Source organism: Pleurodeles waltl, chromosome 1_2 (genome assembly GCF_031143425.1).
Source record: "Pleurodeles waltl isolate 20211129_DDA chromosome 1_2, aPleWal1.hap1.20221129, whole genome shotgun sequence".
Taxonomy (NCBI): domain Eukaryota; kingdom Metazoa; phylum Chordata; class Amphibia; order Caudata; family Salamandridae; genus Pleurodeles; species Pleurodeles waltl.
The window spans coordinates 40,164,431-40,184,538 of record NC_090437.1 but is presented as its reverse complement, the minus strand read 5'-3'; the positions used below and the strand labels follow the sequence as shown (position 1 = coordinate 40,184,538).

Sequence of the window (20,108 nt, the reverse complement as noted above, 5' to 3'; positions counted from 1 at the left end):
TCGACAACCAAAGGTCCAAAATGCCAGTAAAAAATCCTGTATAACGACTTTATAAGAATTTTCAGTTACAGGAAAACCCTCCTCATACAAATTTCTCAGTAATGATATTTCATTAAATCATTTACAACCACTGCAGACTGAAAGTAAACTACAGGTAATGGTAGGTGCCTGGTTGGCAAAGCTTCACCGCCTTTATACATATGTTCCCATAAAATTATTTTATATGGTGTCTGTTGCTTGCTAGATTTCAGAATAACAGATTTTCATATTACCTATATCCATGGAACAATCTATTACAGAATGTGGGTAAGGATCTTGCTGCTACAAAACACTGTTTGTTGTGAACTCTCAGCAAAGTCTTTTGTTTTTCAAGGATAAACTCCCAAAGAATTTATTATTGGATTTTTTTTTTTAAATGATGACCCCGGAATGAATGGAGTTCTCTTTCTCTGGCGATATGGTCTAATAAGCAATTGCCCTGTGGTGCAGGGCAATTCACAAACTTAGAAAATGGAAAAAAGACAGACTCCTCTTTGGCAATGTAAAGGCAGTTCTTTACTGTCTTGACAGGGAGATCAACCCTCCTCACACAGCCAGGCAGCCAGTTTCAATTTGCTGCTTTACAGGCAGCTTCTTTTGTATGCAGTCAACCAATACTTTATTACAGAACATCAAACAATGAATTACTACATAGTTATACATTAGTTGTGGAAAAACATCATGCCACATGTGAACCTATGGCCTAAACTTTAACCTAAATTACTACACATCCTTTATTGCAGAACAGCAAATAATAATTGACTTGTCAGTTACAGATTGAAAACAGAAAAATTAGAACACCTGTGGCCCGTAACCCCAAACTCTGACCTAATCCCCTACACATTCTTCACAGTTTTAATAATGTGTGCTTTATCATTGTGAACTTATGACCTCCACATATTCTGAACTGATTAGATTTCCTGCACCCATTGTCTAATCAAGTTACCATCTATTTTAAAACACAAGGTATGTGCCAGTGAGCCTGTGTGTCGAGGTTCCAAATTCCTTCATGCTTACTAAACACGAGATGGCCTTTCACTGCAACCCTTTCAAGTTACTTATTCCATTATGTCCTCAAGTGATCTTTTCACCTTATTCCAGTCAGTAATAGATTTGGTCTTACAATGCTCTTTCACTACGTACAGTTGTGTAGCGCTTTCTACTGGTGCCTGTTGTTATCTTATGTTTTCCTATTCATATTTCACGTTTCCTGACACAGCCTTGGAAATTTAGCAGTAATCACCTCTCACGATGATATGATGGCCCTGTGGTAGACAGGCCATCAGGTCCGAGCATTCTCAAGGTGAAGCCAGCACAGGCTCTGCAGTCGGAAACTTAGCACCTCGACTAGAAACAGAGCGGGGGAATTTTAAGTGTCAAGGGATGGAGTGCAGAGTGCTCCTGATCCACCAAAATCTAAATGACCCCTAAGTCCCTTGTATTCCAGATATTTTGAAGGTGTTGTGACCACAAGAGTTGGTCTTGGTGACAGGAATAGTAAGTTATTCTCTGGAAGATTTTCTTTGTTAGGGAATGGTCATCAAGGGCTTTTTTTAATGGTGGGACAATCCCTCAGTATTTTGCAATATCTTCACAGTGGTAGTATTCTCCTACTGGGATTGCCATATCCCCAATTATGTAATGAGGAGATTAACCGAAGCTAGATTGAGTACCTTATGGTCTGTGGTAAATTATGATTGAAATCCCAGAAAATATGCAACCTACTGGTATAATTGGGATTTATTTATTAGCTAAGCCTTTTACTAAATGGTGTTAATGTGTTCAGTACACATTATAGAGCAGTGGGGTGGTGTGTTGTGTCCGACATAAATTTGCAAAAGAATCAGGCTTGATCATGCGCATATTTCATTTATCTGAGATCTTGATGAATTTCATTTCATTTAACATCTGAAACATGAATGGCACAAATGACAGGTGTTTGACCTTTTGCTGTTAAGCATTGGCCTTCATCAAGGTCAATGCTTAACAGCAGTCACTATGTGGTCTCTACTAACAAACCCTGCGTAAAGGTTGTGAGAGAGTGTGTGCTCTCTCTCTCATTGTAACGGGCATCCTGTGTTTCGAACCCGCTCCATATTGGTGTGCCTGGATGACCATTCACTCCAGGACAGACAGGGACCAGATCTAAGAATGCTCATGAAACTTTTCTTTCCTGCTTTCATCCGATCTGCATTTCCTCAATTTATTTTTGCTTTGTGTAGAATGATAAGTTTATCTTACACCCTTGTTAGTGTTTTTAGTTTTGTATATTTCAGCATGATAGAGTTGTAATATTTTTATATCTATGCCCTAGGTGATGGGCTCTGTTTCAATATATTGGTGTGGTAGAAAGAGCCCTTTTAGCAGACACCTAATTTCATACATGGCTATAGTTATCACAGTTTCACTGCCCTTAACTGACCCAAAGTGAACAATTTTATTTATCAAAGGCTTTGCCATTTGTACACATTCTATTATGATGATTCTTCTACTTTGTTACATTGAGATGAGTGCTCCCACAACCATAAGCCAAACAATGACCATCACAGTAAACTGTTTTTTTTACGTTTAGATGACATTGTTCCAATGCTTCAGCAAGGTCAAGTTAAAATAATTCCAACTGAAGAATGCATGAGTTCAGCAGAGTATGAAAACCGGATAACACCATCAATGTTATGTGCTGGATATATGAATGGATCAGTTGACACATGCCAGGTAAGACAAATTAATCACCACAAGATTTATCTTTGAAGTAATCCACCAGTCACATTGCTTTTCAAACCATCACAATTACTATTAGATGAAGGCAAGCACTTAATCAGTGGGCTGAGAGCCTTCAAATACACATAGCTCAGTAGCTTTAGAAAACTTGTGACCAGATTTAAAGGAGGTTGAAATAGAGGATCTATCATAAAAACCACAGGACATGTTTGCAGTCCTTAGCTTGAATTACCCTATTAGGAATTTTCTCAATGGCAGAAGGAAGTCCCACTAGCAGAAACACCTCTGTCTCTTCCACGATGCCCACATTAGTTTGAAGAGGACTCTGCTAAAGGCAGTCACCTCATGGACAGTTTCAGGTATGGGTATGTAGTGAGGAGACACAAAGGAAGGAGATTCAGAGCGAGGAGACTCAGAGCAAGACAACACAAGCAAGAAGAGCAGGAGAGCTGAGGATAACAGGAGTCCGGAGGCATGCAGCACAGACAGCGGGAGTCCAGACGAGAGAAGCATCAAAATCGGGGGCAGAGAGACCCAAGGGAGCAAAGGAGTTGGTTTGTAGTCCAGAGGGACGTCAGGTGCACCTTCCCAGCCACGTTTTAGAAAGAACATGGCTGAACAAGGTACAGTCCTTCTTAGAGGGGAGGACAGGGAGAGGGAAGGACCGGAAGAAAAAGAGAGGAGGAAGGGGTCAGGGTCGCAGGAGAGTGCATGTTAATGAAACTACCACCCCAGAAACACAGGTGTAGGTTTTTCTGCACTGGGGAGCACCAAACAGTCTAGCAGAACCCTAAAGGGCCCCTCCTGATCTTCCCTCACTTAGCACTACCCCTTTTTCCCTAAAGTAATCTCAGAAAGCACTTACATGACTCCTTGTGGCATTTTCCTTTCACTAAGGTGACGCCCTCTGACGAATCCACCACTTGGGGAGAAAAGAGAGAAAAGAGGCAATTACACTAGCAGTTGAGAAGAAAACAAGGGGGAAGAATACAACAACCCAAGATATTATTATAAATTCATTAATCAGTTAACGAATAAAAAGTCTCTCAATCACCCAACGAAGGAGTGAGAGCTTCCTACTTACTGTAGACCAGGGAGGGCTGGGCCAACAGGACCAGTCACACTTACTTTCGCAATATATTGGAAGTCAATATTTTAATAATGAAATATTTTGTAGCGCAATATCTTTGTGCTTGCTATTGTGACTTACAGCAGTCAGATATGTCTTCATGTTTGGTGAAGTAGAACTGAGAAGGTCTGCTGAAGGAAGCGCCACAAACTTCCACTGAAATGAGAGTATTGTATGCCTTGGGAACAACCCTGCACTTGTTATGAAGACAAGATAAGTGTACACTGACATTGGGCCTAATATACAAAAAAGTAGTGGATCTACACTCGGAGCTTTACATCTTTACACATATGAGTGGGTGTAGGTTTACAACTTTCTTGGATTCATAAACATTTTCAAGAATCTGCATGGAAAGCTCTGCCAGGATTCACTCTGCAGAGACATGTTTCTCCTTCACAAGGAAAATATTTGTTTCCATGAAGATACCCTTTTACCTCTACTTCACCAGATCTGGGAGTGATGCATTTCCTCTCGAGCTCTGGAAAGGTATAACTGCCAACCACTGGTTGGAGTATAAAATCAGCCCTTTCCAGGGGACAAAAGGAAATGTGAGTCTGTACATGCCCACACCCAGCTACACTTCGGGGCCTTTACAAACTTCCAAATCTAACCACAAATTAGGACACCCACTTTCTACCTCGAGTGGGATTTACAGATTAGATCACATAAATGTAAAATGAGCCAATTTCTGCCTGACATCTAGCCACAAAAAGCTCTACAGGTGTGAAAGGTCAAATTACTGTGTTATTCTCCATTACAAGTGCATAGAAAGCTCAGTAATTCGCGGAAAGATCAAGGCATGGTTTGCTGTGTCAATTTGTGAATGCCCACAAACTTGTATGTGAGCATTTGCAAAGTCCTATCTGACCCATTCCCAACCTTTAAACAGTTATAGTATTACTCCAGCAAAGACTGGAGAAACTCTCCTTCCAAGGTGGAAGGTGATAATGTAGGCTACATGTTTTTTCTAGAGAAAACAATGTTTTAAACATGGAGGAAATAGATGAAAAATGTTCCGTATCAGGCTGCCTCTTAGCAGTGAGCAACTGTCATTGTGATCAACTGCACATGTGCAAAAAGCAGTCTGACAAATATCACATGGCTTTCTCAGTATTATTCCTGGAAAGCTGTAACTTGTGCAGTTTTCCATGCACACTACAACTGAAACCGATGAATAAGGGAAAATAGCAACACTGCGCTTGTGAGGAATAATACTTCTTTAAGTGCAGATTTACAATTTCTTTGTGAATCAAACAATATTAATTTTAATAATATCAACAGTTAACATAAGACACAATCTAAAAACTAACAATGTGTGAAATTATAACTTCCTGTGTACAGTACAAAAGTCTTGCACTTTAAAACGTTGCTAAGTATGTGGACTGTACAGAGTGCGACAAAGAGAAATTGTTAGATTTTGGAAACAATTCTGACAAAAATTGGTTTTATGGGGGTATTCTGAATCAAAAACCTTTGTGTTGAGAAATTCTGCAAAAAAATAATTAGTTGAGGTTTTCTACCACTAAAATTTATTTTTCCCCTAACGTTTCTTTGACTGGAGTTAAATAGGAAATCTGACCACTCTTCCCCACCCATTGTATGCATTTTTTCCAATGTTTGTGGGACTCGAGTAGAAATAGTAAACCTGAGCCTTCAGTGTATGCCCTTTTCTGAATGTTTGTTGGATTGGAAGCACAATGATGAACCAAACCCTCCTAATGTATTCACTTTCCCCAAGGTTTGTTAAATTGAAGTTAGAAAAATCAATCATACTGCCCCCAATGTATGCACTTTCCCCAACATTTAACTGGAGTTAAATTAGCAAACCTGGCACCCCCTCCTCTACAGTGAATCATCTTCCACAAAGTCTATTAGATTGGGATTCGAATTGTAAATGTGACCACCACCTTGCCCCCACAATGTATGTATTTTCACTAGTCTTTGCCATACTGTAATTAAGAGTAGTGTATTTGATTTTAAAGTTGTTGGATTGGAGTTAGCTTACTATTTTTAAATCATTATTTTAGTTCCTTTTATAACATATATTGAGGGTATTTAATTTAAAAGTATATTTTTTTGAATTTGTTTATTTCTTTAATCATTTGAATTGTGTTTTGTTTTTCAAATTGTTTCATATTTTTAATGCTTACAGTATTTAAAAAATATTTGTTTCTTACATATTTATACATTCATTATACATATTTATATTGTTTTATTTCAAATATTTGTTTTGTTTACAAATTACATTAACGTGTATAAAAATATATTTATGTTATTCTTTAAAATAAGAATTAACATATCTTATATATTTAACATTAACATTAAGTTATGGATTTTTAAGAATTGCATTTTTTTAAAGTTTAAATGATTGTTTATATTTATCTTTTATATTTTATTAAAGGTTTTACATTTTACCAAAATAAATTAACTTTGTATTTAAATTGTAAAATGTTAATTACATTTAAGTACATATACTTATAATTGCACTAGCAATATGTTGGTCCACAATATTTTGTAGTCAATGTTCTAGAAAGTCACATTGTTTAAAGTCTATATTTATATGTGCTGATATTTTGACAATGCTATTCTTGTATCACAGTATATTTGTGGTTGATATTTTATAACTTAGGCTTCTGAGATAGTTTGGTGATATCATTTTGTGGTCAAAACATTTTAATGAAATGACAGTAGTATATGAGTATTGCAGTCAGCTCTTTGGGCTACACATATATTAGACTGGCACCACATGTAAAGTGGTGGAGTTCCCACGTGACCAAACTCACTCAATTTGGAGGTGCAAGGTTTCCAAAATCACCCACTTTGGGAGTTTGTTTGTGAAATAAAAGAAATGTTGAGAGTGATGAAACAATAATGCACCCAACTTGGCATTCTGCGGTACCTACAGTTCAACCGCTTTATTAGATGATGAATTATAGGCACATAGATACCTGTCAGGCAACTGGGGATCCCTTAAATGTGGCATGCTCTTTTCCATGAAGTAGGCGGAGTTGAAAGTACCTCCTAAGCCAGCAGGCTGGGTCACTACCTATGACAGTCTAAATGCCCCCCTTAGGTACTTAAACCTGAATGTTTATTAAACTCCTCTATCAAACCTTACATAACAGAAAAGAAAGTGTGATTAGAAAGATTGTACAACATATCTGACAAAACTGGGCCAGAAGAGAATTGCCCTGCCTGGTTCAATGTTTGGGGGTAGTGGTGGAAAAGCTCACTGTGCTTTCTCAACTAAGGAATTTTAACCAGAAAATGTAATTGGAAAAGAAAACTATGTCTGGAGGTTTATTTTCCTTTTACCCAAAATGTTCTAAGGTGGCAGCAAAAAATAATAATACAAATTATTAACAACTTTTATATTGTGTCATTTGTAATCTTATTGTATGGCACATAATGCAATGAAATGTTGCAGACAAACCAAAAAGGTGAAGGTGTCCAGAAACAGTAAGATATATGTGTAAAGGGCCACAATTGTTGGTGGTGTGATGACAGTAAGTAAAAGTCACTTATGTCTTGGTAGGAAACAGACTTAGGTCTATGGATATAAAGTGTGTCAGGAGGTTGTTTCAGCATTGAGTGTGGTTACTTTAAAGCCTTCTTCAAGATGGCAACTTAGCCTGTTTGACATTTTTTTAAAGGCCTGTTGCTCTCATCAATAAACAAGCAACAGAAAAAGAAAAACTCGCATCCTATCTGTAATCCTTTCTGCAAGGCTGTAGTTTGTATGGAAATTCCCTAAGAATATGGTTCCTGGAATTCTCTGACAAAGTGTTCTGTCCATGCTTTAAATAGAGATGTAAGAGTTGTCAGCAACATAGATTCATTTTACATTATAGTTCTAAGATTTTTAATGGGATGGTGGAAAGGGCAACCCCTGCTCTAATTAATTCTCTTTATTCCTGATGTCATTATTGCAGGTTATATTCCTTCACAAATGTACCCCAAATCTCTGTCAATGTTCTATCTTGTGAGGGTATTTAAAGTATGGGTGTACAAAGTTGCAAAGTCTATTGTCTTGCAACTATGAGAATTATTTAAAAAAACTTTGTCAGTTATACGAATCTCACTGAGTATCATTTCAAACTGGAGATAGCTTTGTGTGGCCTTGGGAAATCATTACCACTTTATCCAGGGACATGGAAGCACTGGCTTACCTTTTTTGCACTTTGCAGATGTCCCCCTTCAGTGTTGCCACCACTGGAACATCCTGTTCCCCTAATCCTTGCCTTTTCCTGTCAAACTATCACTCCTGCCAATGTCCCTAATGGTGAGTAACTATGCACAAGAGTCACAGTGATCTAGATGTCCAGCACTAACCCCAGCCTCCCCATATTTTTACTTCTGTGTCTGCTTTCCAGAAGCAGGATGGCCTTCCCTGAGGGGATGGGACATCCTGATTCTAAAAAACAGTCCAATTGTGTGTTCTGAGGACAGGAAAAATTTGAAATGATGTAGTTGGGAGACGCTGTAACATTTTGCCAAGCTTTACTGAAGCAAGGCTTTGCAATTCACCCACGTTCGCTGGCAGGGGTTTTACCTTCACTTGTTGTGAGTTTATTTTAGCATGTGACACTGGCACATTATTTAGCTCTGGGCTTGAGGCCTGTGCCCTTTTACCTAGCTACATTTCACTTTTATTATTTTAGCAAAGCTTCATTTTAGTGGCAATGTTTTTATTCCTTTTATCAGTTGTCCTTCCTTGTAGTATGTTATTCATTTATTTCCATTACATTTTCATCCTGCGTTCAACCCAAATCTATACACAATGTTTACCGAGTACTGCCGTCCAAAGGGAACATTGTCTATCCTACACAGAAAAATATATTTGTTGGTACATCAGGGCAGTTTTTAGAACAAGAGTAATGTTATTATGAAAACATCACACTGCCCATAACATCTTAGAGGGGACATTCTAACCAGTGTGCCATCTCATGCTGCACATCATCCCAGTTTCTGCTGAAATCGTTTGGTTCCACTGTGTCTATGTGGGACAACTCTCAGCAGACTAACAGACCTCTTCTCTACCTCTGCACAGGTATAGGGTTTGGGCTTCCCTCCCAGGACCGGAAGGACGGATTAGGACTACCACTGCTACTTGCGCTCATGTAGAAACTTAATAGTGTACAGGAACGGCTGGCGGCGCACAAAAGGGGTGGGGCAGCGCATGGCAGAAAAGGAATCAGGGGATGATGACAAACAGAAACATTACATTAAAAAAACACGTACCTGATTCCCTGCCGCCTACGCCCCGCGCTGCTCTTCTATCTCCACTGCAGGCACAGGCTTCCAGCCAGCCCTGGGGCCAAGCCGAACGCGGCTCTCATGTTGCTGACAAAATGAAAGCAGTGGTCAGATTGGGCAAAGTGCCCTTAGTTTGTGCTTCGAGACGGCCTGGATGCCTCTGCCCGCTCTTTCGAACCTGGCAACACCGTGCGGGTTGAAGAGAGAGCAGTGCGCATGTGTGTTCCGCCGGCCAAACACACACGCACTCAGGAGAGTGCTGTGCACTTCCCCCGTCCCTGTCATCACCTGTGGCCCTGCTCCCTAACAAATAAAAGAGTGTATATTATTGTTTATATTTTTCAATTTGCAGCTGCTGCTAGCGGGGGGGGGCTAGTGCTCCTCTGCCATAGCAGATGAGCTGCCACTGGTAGTGTACGTAGGAATGTTAGGTACACTATTATGACAATATGGTGGGACTCTTCTTGTGTTTCACTCTATTGGTCACTGTTGTCATATTGCTGAGTTTCATTATCCTCATAATCGCAATTCATGCCTTTCTACATGGAAAACAGTTGCTTCAATAAAACCTATTGTACCAAGATCCTGCTTCTGTTTTGTCTTTGCATGTATGAGACTCGTATAACTGAGAGAAAGGGGTAAGATCTGTTTCACCACGACTTCCCCGAGGAGTAAGATTGTCAGGAGATGGGCTGCCACAAATCACTTATACCTCTGGTGCTGGTGAGGTGCTACTAGCTAGTCGGAAAGGGTTAGGCCGACAGCTGTCACACGGGGTGGGATCAGACTCAGTCCAAAATCCAGCAGTCTTGTTAACATAACTGGAGTCTACGACACACTTGTCTCTAATTAAAAGTTTCTAAACAGCATCAATGGCAAAGATTGCGGAGGGACTGTACAAAGATAATACAGATTGTTCAAAATCGAGAGATTATGTATATGTTAAGGTTTTACTGGCATTTGACCCTAAATAGGATAAAACACACGTATGGGATGTGTTGAAGAGGATATGGTATGAAAGGAGATGAACTACATGTTTGGTGGTTATGTTCAGTATTACAGACGTACGGGAAGGGAAGGCATAGGCGCTGAAACTAGAGGTGAGGAAGGTGTGGGTGTTGCAGATCTCCCAAAATAACCATGCTGGAGTTCTGAGGGTTGATGAGCATTAAAGATGATTTAAAAGTTTGTTTTTATCTTGTCACATTTTCTGTGCACTCAAAAATAGAGGTCAAATATCAGTCTAGACTTCCGACAAATTGCATTGCTGCTTATTCTTTTGACATTGTGTTTACTTTTCTGACTCTTACTGCAAAGTCTAAGGATTTCTGATGGCAAACTATGTGAGAATCTTGCTGTATAAAGGCTGTAGGATGTCATTTTCTTCTAACACACAACACATTTAAATACCTATAAATGAACTGTACAAATATTTCAAAATAAATAGACAGGAAAGCACAAATGAAGCAATTGTATATCAATTCTGAAGTGTGATGGAAACAAAGCTTTTGATAGGATGAAAGCAAATCAAAACACTTTAATTGGTGATGCACAAATGACAACGATTGCTGAAACCAAATTTCCAAACATTCTTGTTTGTGTGCTATATAGTTTTATCAGTAAAAGTGGATATTTGTGCACATTTAGTGATTTTTTTCAATGGAACACGTGCTGTCTGTAAATGACAAAGTGGTACCACACCATGATTTAATAATATATTTATGACAGTGGGCTCCTAAACACAACACCATCTACTTACTACATATTCACTACTCTCCTGCTGAATGGGTGTGTCTCATCTGTGACACTTGTTCTTTGCCTGATGCTTGGATATTTGAAAATCTTTATGAAATCAGTGATGTAACATTGATGGCAATAGCCCCAGTCTGAAGATTGACCAGTACCACTACTTGAAACACCTGCAAAGCCCCTAAAATGGGAGGCACTAGCCTTTAGGGCAAAATGTTGAACTCTGCCAGCCATTACTGTAAGGGATATGGCATGTACTGTAAGACTTCCAGATGTAATTTGTCTATAGGAGTAACCAAACTAACAGCCAGTGGTAGAACACTTACTAACAAGCTTATATCACTTCGAAAAAGACCCTTTATAGTAATATTAGAATGATGAAAGACTGAGAAAAATATAAGGCTCGGCTTTACAGTTTGCATGCAGCTGCTTCATACTGGTTAATTTTTTTCTCATATTTCTGTTATTGGTTTTGTGCTCAAAAAACATTACAACAAGGTAACAACATTTCCCTCCTTCCCTTCCCCCACAGAACCAGATATATAGGCAGGGCTTCATTGACATACATAGCAGAAAGCCAAAGCCCAACATCCAATGAACATTAATACAGCTGTACATATAACACACAGAGGTACCAATGCCCTGTGAACGCCTCCGTTTGGATTTCCCAACAGAATCATTTAATTACTCATCACCCAAATCAATTACACACTCCCCAGGAGGGTCCTCGAGCTCACGCGCTTTAAGCGGATCTTCATTCTGCCACCCTGGTCAGTCCTACTGTATCTCAGTCTGTGACGTACTCCACATTCTGCTCGTACCCATCATGCCAATTCCCACATCCCCTGTTCCCTGGAGGGAGACTAATTGGTCATTCAGCCCATTGCTACACATTTCTTTGCCACGTCTACTCCTAATGACCTTTTCAGCATATTTAGTACATTTGGATCGAGTCACCAGGCCCAAAAAGCACAGTCCTATCATGGGATGTTAGACCTGGCAGCTCTTGGTGTGGTTTTCCCTGTCTCTTTGCTTCTGATCTACTGTTTTTGATCTGGTGCTGAATTTTGTTTTTGCTGGTTTCAGGACTCTGGGCACTCTCTACTACTGCTGACCAGAGCCAGAGTGGAAGAGCTCCCTGGCTAAATTGTATTGGTAATTGGTTTATCTATGGATAGCATATTTGATTTACTAGTACATCCCTAGTATAGTTCACTTGGTGGGCCTAAGGCCTGTAAATCAAGTGCTACTGGTGGGCCTGCGGCACTGATTGTGCTACCCACATGCGTAGCCCTGTAAACATGTCTAAGGCCTGTCATTGTAGTGCCTGTGTGTGCAGTTTTAAACTGCCATGTCGACCTGGCAAGTGTACCCACTTGCCTGGCCCAAACCTTCCCTTTTAGTATCTGCAAGTCACCCCTAAGGTTAGCCAAAGGCAGCCCCATGGGTGGGATGCAGTGTATTTAAAAGGTAGGACATGCACAGGTGTGCTTTACATGTCCTGACAGTGAAATACAACTAATTTCGTTTTTCACTATTGCAAGACCTCTCTCTCCCATAGGGTAACATGGGGATTGCCTTGAAATATCTGGTAAGTGTAATTTCCCATTGGGAGCAGATAGAGATGTGGAGTCTCGGGTCCCTGAATTCACAATTTAAAAATAAATATGTTGGGGAAGTTTGTTTTGAATTGTAAGTTTGAAAATGGCACTTTTAGAAAGTGGTCATTTTCTTGCTTCACCATTCAGTGCCTCTGCCTGTCTGTTGAATACACGTCTGGGTCAGGATGACAGTTGGGTTGTTTGTGTATTAAACAGTCACACAAAGTGAGCTGAGGTGTGCCCTGCACATCCTTATGGCCCATCTCCCGGCTGATGGGTCTTTCTGAGATAGAGTGGTAGGAGGAGCTGACACATGCACCTGAATAGGGCTGTGCCTGTCCTCACACAATGCAGTGTCCAACCCCCTGGAGTGTGTCTGGGGCAAGGATAGTTAAAGGCAGAGTCTTGTGCACTGCAAAGACTTTTCTTTGAAGTTTGCCTACTTCAAAGACAGAAATGGGTATGAGTACTGGAAGTCTGACACCACGTAGTTAGAACACTTCTAGACTGAGGACATTCTGCCAGGAATAAGAGCTGGATGCTAGCACTGTTACTCTGCCTGTTGTTTTGTCATGCTGGCTCTCTGCTTGCTGCATCTGTCCTGGGAGTTAAAGGTCTGGACTTTGCTTCCACATCCTGCTTTCCAAGATTATCGTAGGGCTTGAACAGAGCTTGCCTCCTGATAAGAAGTCTCAAAGCCATCAAAGACTTCATCTGCCAGCACCTGAGGTCTCTTGCTGAGAGTCCTGACTTGCAAAGGGGTACCAAATCCAGTCCCTGGGCCCTTGGGTGTATGTTCTTGTGCAGCCAGGAAGAAACTGGTACATCACCTTTCAGAGCGACTTCAGAACCAGTGCCACTCTTCGTCCCTGCTGAGTGCAATGACCACGACCTACAACCTGCCCTGTGCCGTGCATCTGAAGTCATACAACAGCATGAGTCCAGAGTGCTGTGTCACTGCTGCCCGTGACACCCGACTCTGCCGTGGCACCTGTGGCTCCATGGTGTAAACACAACACCACAAACTTGATGCCTCCCATCTTGACCTGCTAGATTCAGTGACCCCGCCTTGATGGAAGGGACCGATGCCTCCCCACCAACGCCACATCACCTCTCCTGCAACCGTAAGGAGCCGATGCCTCACCTCCCTGGTGACAGTAAAGAAATGATGCTGCACTGGCTCTAGCAACGCCTCACCCCCCCAACACTGTGCAACATCTCTATTTACTCATTGTTTTCCAAGGTACTGTAACCGGGGTCTATACGACTCCATAGTCAGCCTGCACTTCCTCCCGGTTGGTGCCGGACTGTGGAAGCGACTCTGACAAGCCGTTTTGAGAGCCCCAGTTGGAGCTATTGTGTTTCTAAGGGCCATATTACATTTAATCTCTGAAAATTCGATTTGTATCTTTACTTCTGTATGTTGCATTTTTGTTGTTTTAGTCTTGTTTTACTGAGATAAATATTGGCTATTTTTCCAAACTGATGAGGAGTGCTTTTGCAGTAGTTTCACTGTGTGTGAGAGAGAGAGAGAGAGAGAGAGAGAGAGAGAGAGTGTGTGTGTGTGTGTGTGTGTGTGCGCAAATACTTTACACATTGCCTCAGAGATAAGCTGGACTGCTCGTGTCAAGCTACCAAGGGGGTGAGCAGGGGTGACTCCTTTATCCTGACTAGAGTGAGAGTCCCTACTTGGCCAGGATGCAAACCACTTCCAGCTAGCTACCCCATTTCTAACATTGGTGATCGGTGGTGAGGATAGACTTGTATTTGTACTTTACATACAGTGATTGGTGTACACAACTTCCATTTTTCCTTTTGGTTTTTTTGCCTTTTAGAAATGTTGCAAATTTGAGCCTTCATTCAGAATCATATCTCAGTCTGGTGAGCCATCAGCAGTTGTTGCATATTTGGTGTTTGACCACGAGAGGTTGGAAACCTATATAGTGCCGGAGCTCAAAAAGTTCTGCAAGGAGCTTGAATGTCCTTTTAACGGCCTCACTAGGAAGGATGAACTGCAAAAGTTGCTGAGGGCCTGGTTGAGGAGTGGAGTGGTCATGTGGACATGAAGGAACTGAGCTTGCAGAGTAATGCTGTGGATAATCAGGATCTTCCTGGGAGAAAGGCAACTTCCAGGGCAAGCAGCAGTGTTTCAAGACGTCTATCTCCAGAGGAGCTGAAGGATAGGCTGGAAGCTAGGAAACACAAAATGGAGCTGGAAAAGTTAAAGATGGAGCGTGAACGGGGGCTCCAATTGGAACTATCTAGGCTCCAAAGAGAGGCAGAGAAAGAAAAAATTGCCTTGGAAGACAGGAAAATGATTTTAGCTCAAGAGCTGAGCTTGAATGAGCTGGACTTAAAAAGCAGGTCCAGCACAAATGGTGACAGTAGTTCTACAGTGCAGTCTGAGAGAAAGGGACATATTCAAGGATGTGGTGAATGATTTTTTGTGGGGGATGACACAGAACAGTTGTTAAGGAGTTATGAGGTGGCACTGAGAATGAGCAAGGTCCCTGAGAGAGATTGGGGTGCAGACCTTTGGAAGTATTTCTCAGTAAAGAGGAGCGCCTTGGAGGCATTAGAACAAGATCAGATGAGGTCCCTGCCATGAAAGAAGCCCTAACCAGGAGGTATGACCTCACCCCAGAAAGTTACAGGGTAGAGAGTACTAAACCTGGTTCTTAAACTTGGGTGGAGTATTTTGATTCCTTTTGCAGAGCAGCAGATGGTTGGGTGAAGGTCAGCAAGGTAACAGACTGTCAGGGGCTGTACAATTTGATTGCATGTGAGCTCTTGTCTAGTCGTTTTCCAGAGCTGCACCAGCACTTGATTGACAGAAAGCTTACTGACCCAAGGAAGCTTGCCAAGGAGTCGGCCCATTGGCTCTGCACCAGGGTCCAAAAGAAGCTGCATTTGGGAGACTCAGGCAAGGATGGGCAGGTTCCCCAACATAAGAAGGGGGTACACAAATATAAGTAAGGAGTTCTTCAAAGGGCCTCAAACTAGTTCCCAGGGTAAGGATTCCCAACCCCCTATTGAAAAGAAGAGTTGGTCCCCTTCAGGAAAGCCTGCAGGGAAGGGACCCCTAAAGTGTTTTGCTTGTAATCAGGAAGGACATTTCAGGGGGAGTACCAAGTGTCCCAAGCAGGCACAGTCCCCTACCGGTGGGCAGTCACTAGGGGTGCCAAATGTAGCTCTTGGGGAGGAGTTGGCCCCAGTTAGTGGTGGGGAGCCAACTGAGTTAACCCTAGTCTCCCTGGGTGAGGGTGAGGTGATTCAGAGAACCCTCATTCCTGATAACACTAAGAAGTACAGGCAGTGGGTGACCATCAATGGGAGGCAGGTGGAGGCTATGAGAGACACAGGAGCCAGCATGACAACTGTCCGCTGTCATCTGGTGTCTGAGGAGCAGGTAATCCCTAATGTGGTCCACCAGGTTCTAGTAGTAGACAACAGTGAGTGCCAATGTTTGGTAGTTCAAATCCCCTTCGAAAAGGGGTGGTCTCAGGTTCCTTGAGGGTAGCTGTGAGTCCATCCATGCCTGTTGACTCTCTGCTTGGGAACGACCTGGAGCATACTGCCTGGAAGGAGGTAGAGTTCAGGGCACCCTTGGAAATGTTAGGATTGCCAGAGTGCATGACCACACGGTCCATGGATGCCAGAGAGACCTGGAGCCTGAAACAATGGCCTAGGTGCCTGTCGGGAGGAGGGGGTAAATGGTGGGGGAAACCAACTCCTGAGAATCCCACGGTCTGGGAGAAGGCTAAACCTGAGAAGCACGCCGCAGAACCTGCAGGGGAAGAAGTGTCCAAACTCTTCCTACCCACCTGAGCTGACCCATTGGTACTGTGAAGGAGGCCCCACCAGGGAAGAGTTCTGTGCAGCACAGAAACAGTGTCCCACTCTTGAGGGTCTTTAGAACAGGCTTAGGCCACAGGTGATCTTACCTGATTTACTAGTAGAATAATCTCCTGTATGCTGAGCCTAAGGTTGCTGAACCTGGGGCAGTCCGTGTGCTGGTGGTGCCAGTGTTTCATAGCCTTCCTACTGGGTCTGGTTCATGATCTGCCACTGGAAGGTCATTTGGGGCAGGATAAGACCTTTGGCAGGCTTGTCACCCACTTCTATTGACCCCAAATGAGGAAGGCCTCAAATGCGTTTTGCAGGACCTGTACAACCTGCCTGGCGAGTAACAAATCTGGGAAGAGGTGCAAGATTCCTCTTCAACCGTTTCCTTTCGTGAGCACCCCTTTTGAGTGGGTAAGTATTGACATTGTGGGGCCTCTGGATCTCAAGACAGCCATGGGCAACAGGTTTATCCTCGTCTTGGTGGACCATGCCACCAGGTTTCCAGAACATATCCCTCTGAGGACAGAGACTGCACCCTCAGTGGCCAGGGCACTTATGGGGATCTTCCCCCATGTGAGTTCCCTCAAGGGGGTGGTATCTGACCGGGGTTCAATTTCATGTCATTATACATGAAAGCCATGTGGAAGGTATGTGATGTTACCTACAGGTTCACCGCGCATTGCCACCCCGGAGGCAATAAGTTGGTTAAAAGGCTCAACCGTACCCTGAAGGGCATGAATATGGGCTCTCAAGACTCATGAGGCATTAGTGGGATGTCCGGTTACCATGCCTGTTATTTGCCTACAGGGAGGTACTGCAGAAGGGGGTTGGCTTCAGCCCTTTTGAGCTTCTGTATGGGCACCCTTAGAGAGAGGCTCTCATTTTTGTGAAGGAGGGCTGGGAGCAAGCTCCTAGGAAGCCACCCCAGAATGTATTCACTTATATGCTGGCCTTCAAGAACCAGACAGCCCGCTTACTTAAACCCACTCAGGAGAATCTGGAAGCTAGCCAGGAGGACATGAAACAATGGTATCACCAGAACACCACTCTGGTTGAGTTTCAACCTGGCCAGAAAGTGTAGGTGATGGCCCTGTGCCCTACAAGAACGCTGGTCTGGGCCATTTGAGGTGAAAGAGTGTAAGAGTAATGTCACCTATCTGGTGCACATACAGACTCCTAGAAACTGTTTGAGAGTCCTGCACGTGAACCGCCTCAAGCCGCACTTTGAGAGGTCTGAGTTGACCATGCTCTTGGTCATGGATGATGGGGTGAAAGAGGAGAGTGAACCTCTCCCTGACCTCCTGTCTTCCAAAGTGCAGAATGGGTCAGTAGAGGGTGTGAACCTCTCCCCTACTCTGACCCTAGATCAGCAGAGGTACTGTCGCCAGTTACATGGGCAGTTTGCCTCCATGTTCTTGCTCATTCCTGGAGTCACCCAATGGTGCACCCATGATACTGACACTGGGAACAGCCTGCCTGTTAAACACAAGTCTTATAGGTTGACTGATAGAGTGAGGAACAGCATCAAAGAGGAAGTCTCCAAGATGCTGGAGTTAAGGGTAATTGAGCACTCCAACAGTCCTTGGTCCATCCCAGTGGTTTTGGTCCGCAAGGCTACTCCAAACTGTGTCTCCCCTGAGCTGAGGTTCTGTATTGACTACAGTGGGCCTCAATGTCATCACCAAGACTGACGCACACCGCATCCCCTGTGCTGATGAGCTCATTGACTGGTTGGTTCCTCAGCACGTTTGATCTAACATCTGGAGCTTCTAAGTTCCTCTGCGCATTTGATCTAACGTCTGGGTGCTGACAGATTGCCTTGACAGAGGGAGGAAAAGAGAGGTCTGTGTTCTCAACGCCAGAGGGGCATTATCAATTCCATGGTGTGCCCTTTGGGTTGACGAACTTGGCAAACTCCCCTGTCACATTCCAGAGGCTAGTCAGCCAGGTCCTGGCTTGGCTGGAGAACTTCAGTGCAGCCTACCTAGACGACACTGCAGTCTTCAGCTCTAGCTAAAAGGACCACTTTCACTACCTTCAGGAAGTGTTGAGGGTCCTGCAGAGTGCAGGCCTCACCATCAAGGCCAGTAAGTGCCAGATAGGGCATAGGTCAGTGGTGTACTTGGGACACCAGGTAGGAAGTGGCCAGGTGGTGGCCCTACAGCCCAAGACTGACACCATTCTGGCTTGGGCAACCCCCCAAGGCCCAGACAGAGATGAGAGCCTTTTGAGGTCTCACTGGGTATTACAGGAGAATCGTCAAGGGATATGGCACCATTGTTGCCCCCCTTCACAGAGTTGACTTCCAAGAAGCAGCCACGTCAGGTGATCTGGACAGAGGCATAATAGACTACTTTTGACACCCTGAAGGAGGCCATATGCACAGCACCAGTGCTCAAGACTCCTGACTTTTCCAACAAATTCATGGTGCAGACAGATGTATCAGAGCATAGTGTGAGAGCCGTGCTCTCACATCTAAAAGAAGACGTCCTAAATCAACCTGTAGCCTTCATTAGTAGGGGGTCACTCCCCAGGGAACAGAGGTGGAGCGCAATGGAAAGGGAAGCTTCAACTGTGGTCTGAGGACTGAAGAAGCTAAGACCCTACTTGTTTGGGACTCTCTTCCGGGCTCAGACAGACCACGAGCCCCTCAGATGGTTGATGCAGGTGAGGGGTTAGAATCCTCAACTGTTGAGGTCGTCCATCTCCCTAAAGGGAATGGACATTATGGTGGAACACCACACCCCAATACTGATGGTCTTTCCAGGTTCTTCTGCCTTAGTGATGAGAACTCCCAGGAGGTTGGATAGCTATCCTAACTTTCAGCTTTTGGGGGTGTAGGGAGGTGACACATGTTAAGACCACTGCTGCCATGCACATCCTAATGGCCCATCACCCATCTGATGGGTCTTTCTGAGAGAGACTATTAGGAGGAGCTGACAAATGCCCCTGAATAGGGCTGTGCCTGTCCTCACACAATGCAGGGTCCAACCCTCTGGAGTGTGTCTAAGGGCAAGGATAGTTAAAGGCAGAATCTTGTGCACTGCAAAGACTTTTCTTTTAAGTTTGCCTACTTCAAAGACAGAAATGGGTATAAGTACTGGACATCTGACACCACATAGTTAGAACACTTCTGGACTGAGGACATTCTCCCAGGAAGAACTGGATGCTGTAGGAGGGACTGCCACTCTGCCTGTTGCTTTACTGTGCTGGCCCGCTGCTTCTGTCCTGGGAGTGAACGGACTGGACAATGCTTTCTACATCCTGCTTTCCAAGGTCTTAAACTGAGCTTGCCTCCTGTTAAGAAGTATCAGGGCCATCAAAGACCTCATCTGCCAGCACCTAGGCTCTCTTGCTGGGAGTCCTGACTTGACAAGTGGTGCCAAGTCCAGTTGCTTGCCCCTTGGGAGTGAGTTCTGGTGCAACCAGGAAGAAACTGGTAAATCAACTTCCACAGCAACTTCTGCAACTGGCGTCTCTTCCCAACCCCACGCCGCTGCCTGCACTGGAGCTGTGGTCCCCACTGAGTGCAATGACTGAGACCTACAATGCCAGCCCCAATACCGCTGCCACACTTCCAAAGTCCTGCACTGTGTGAGTCCAGAGTGCTGTGTCACCGACGGCTGTGACTCCCGACTCCGCCGCAGCACCTGTAATCGCGACACTGCGAAGCCAACACCTCGTGTCTTGATCTGTTGGATTCATCGACCCCCACCTTGTTGTAAGGGACCGCCGCCTCACCGGCAGTGCTGCATCACCTCCCCTCC

At 43.7% G+C, this 20,108-nt stretch overlaps 1 protein-coding gene across 1 annotated transcript in view; it reads left to right on the top strand.

Annotated features, from left to right (window-relative positions):
- The window catches only part of LOC138296586 (transmembrane protease serine 11C-like), a 299,563-nt gene that overhangs the window by 263,434 nt on the left and 16,021 nt on the right, over positions 1 to 20,108 (top strand). Inside the window, exon 9 of the mRNA XM_069235857.1 lies at positions 2,612 to 2,754. Within this exon, the coding sequence (XP_069091958.1) occupies positions 2,612 to 2,754 (143 nt within the window). The remainder of the gene's footprint in view (positions 1 to 2,611; positions 2,755 to 20,108) is intronic.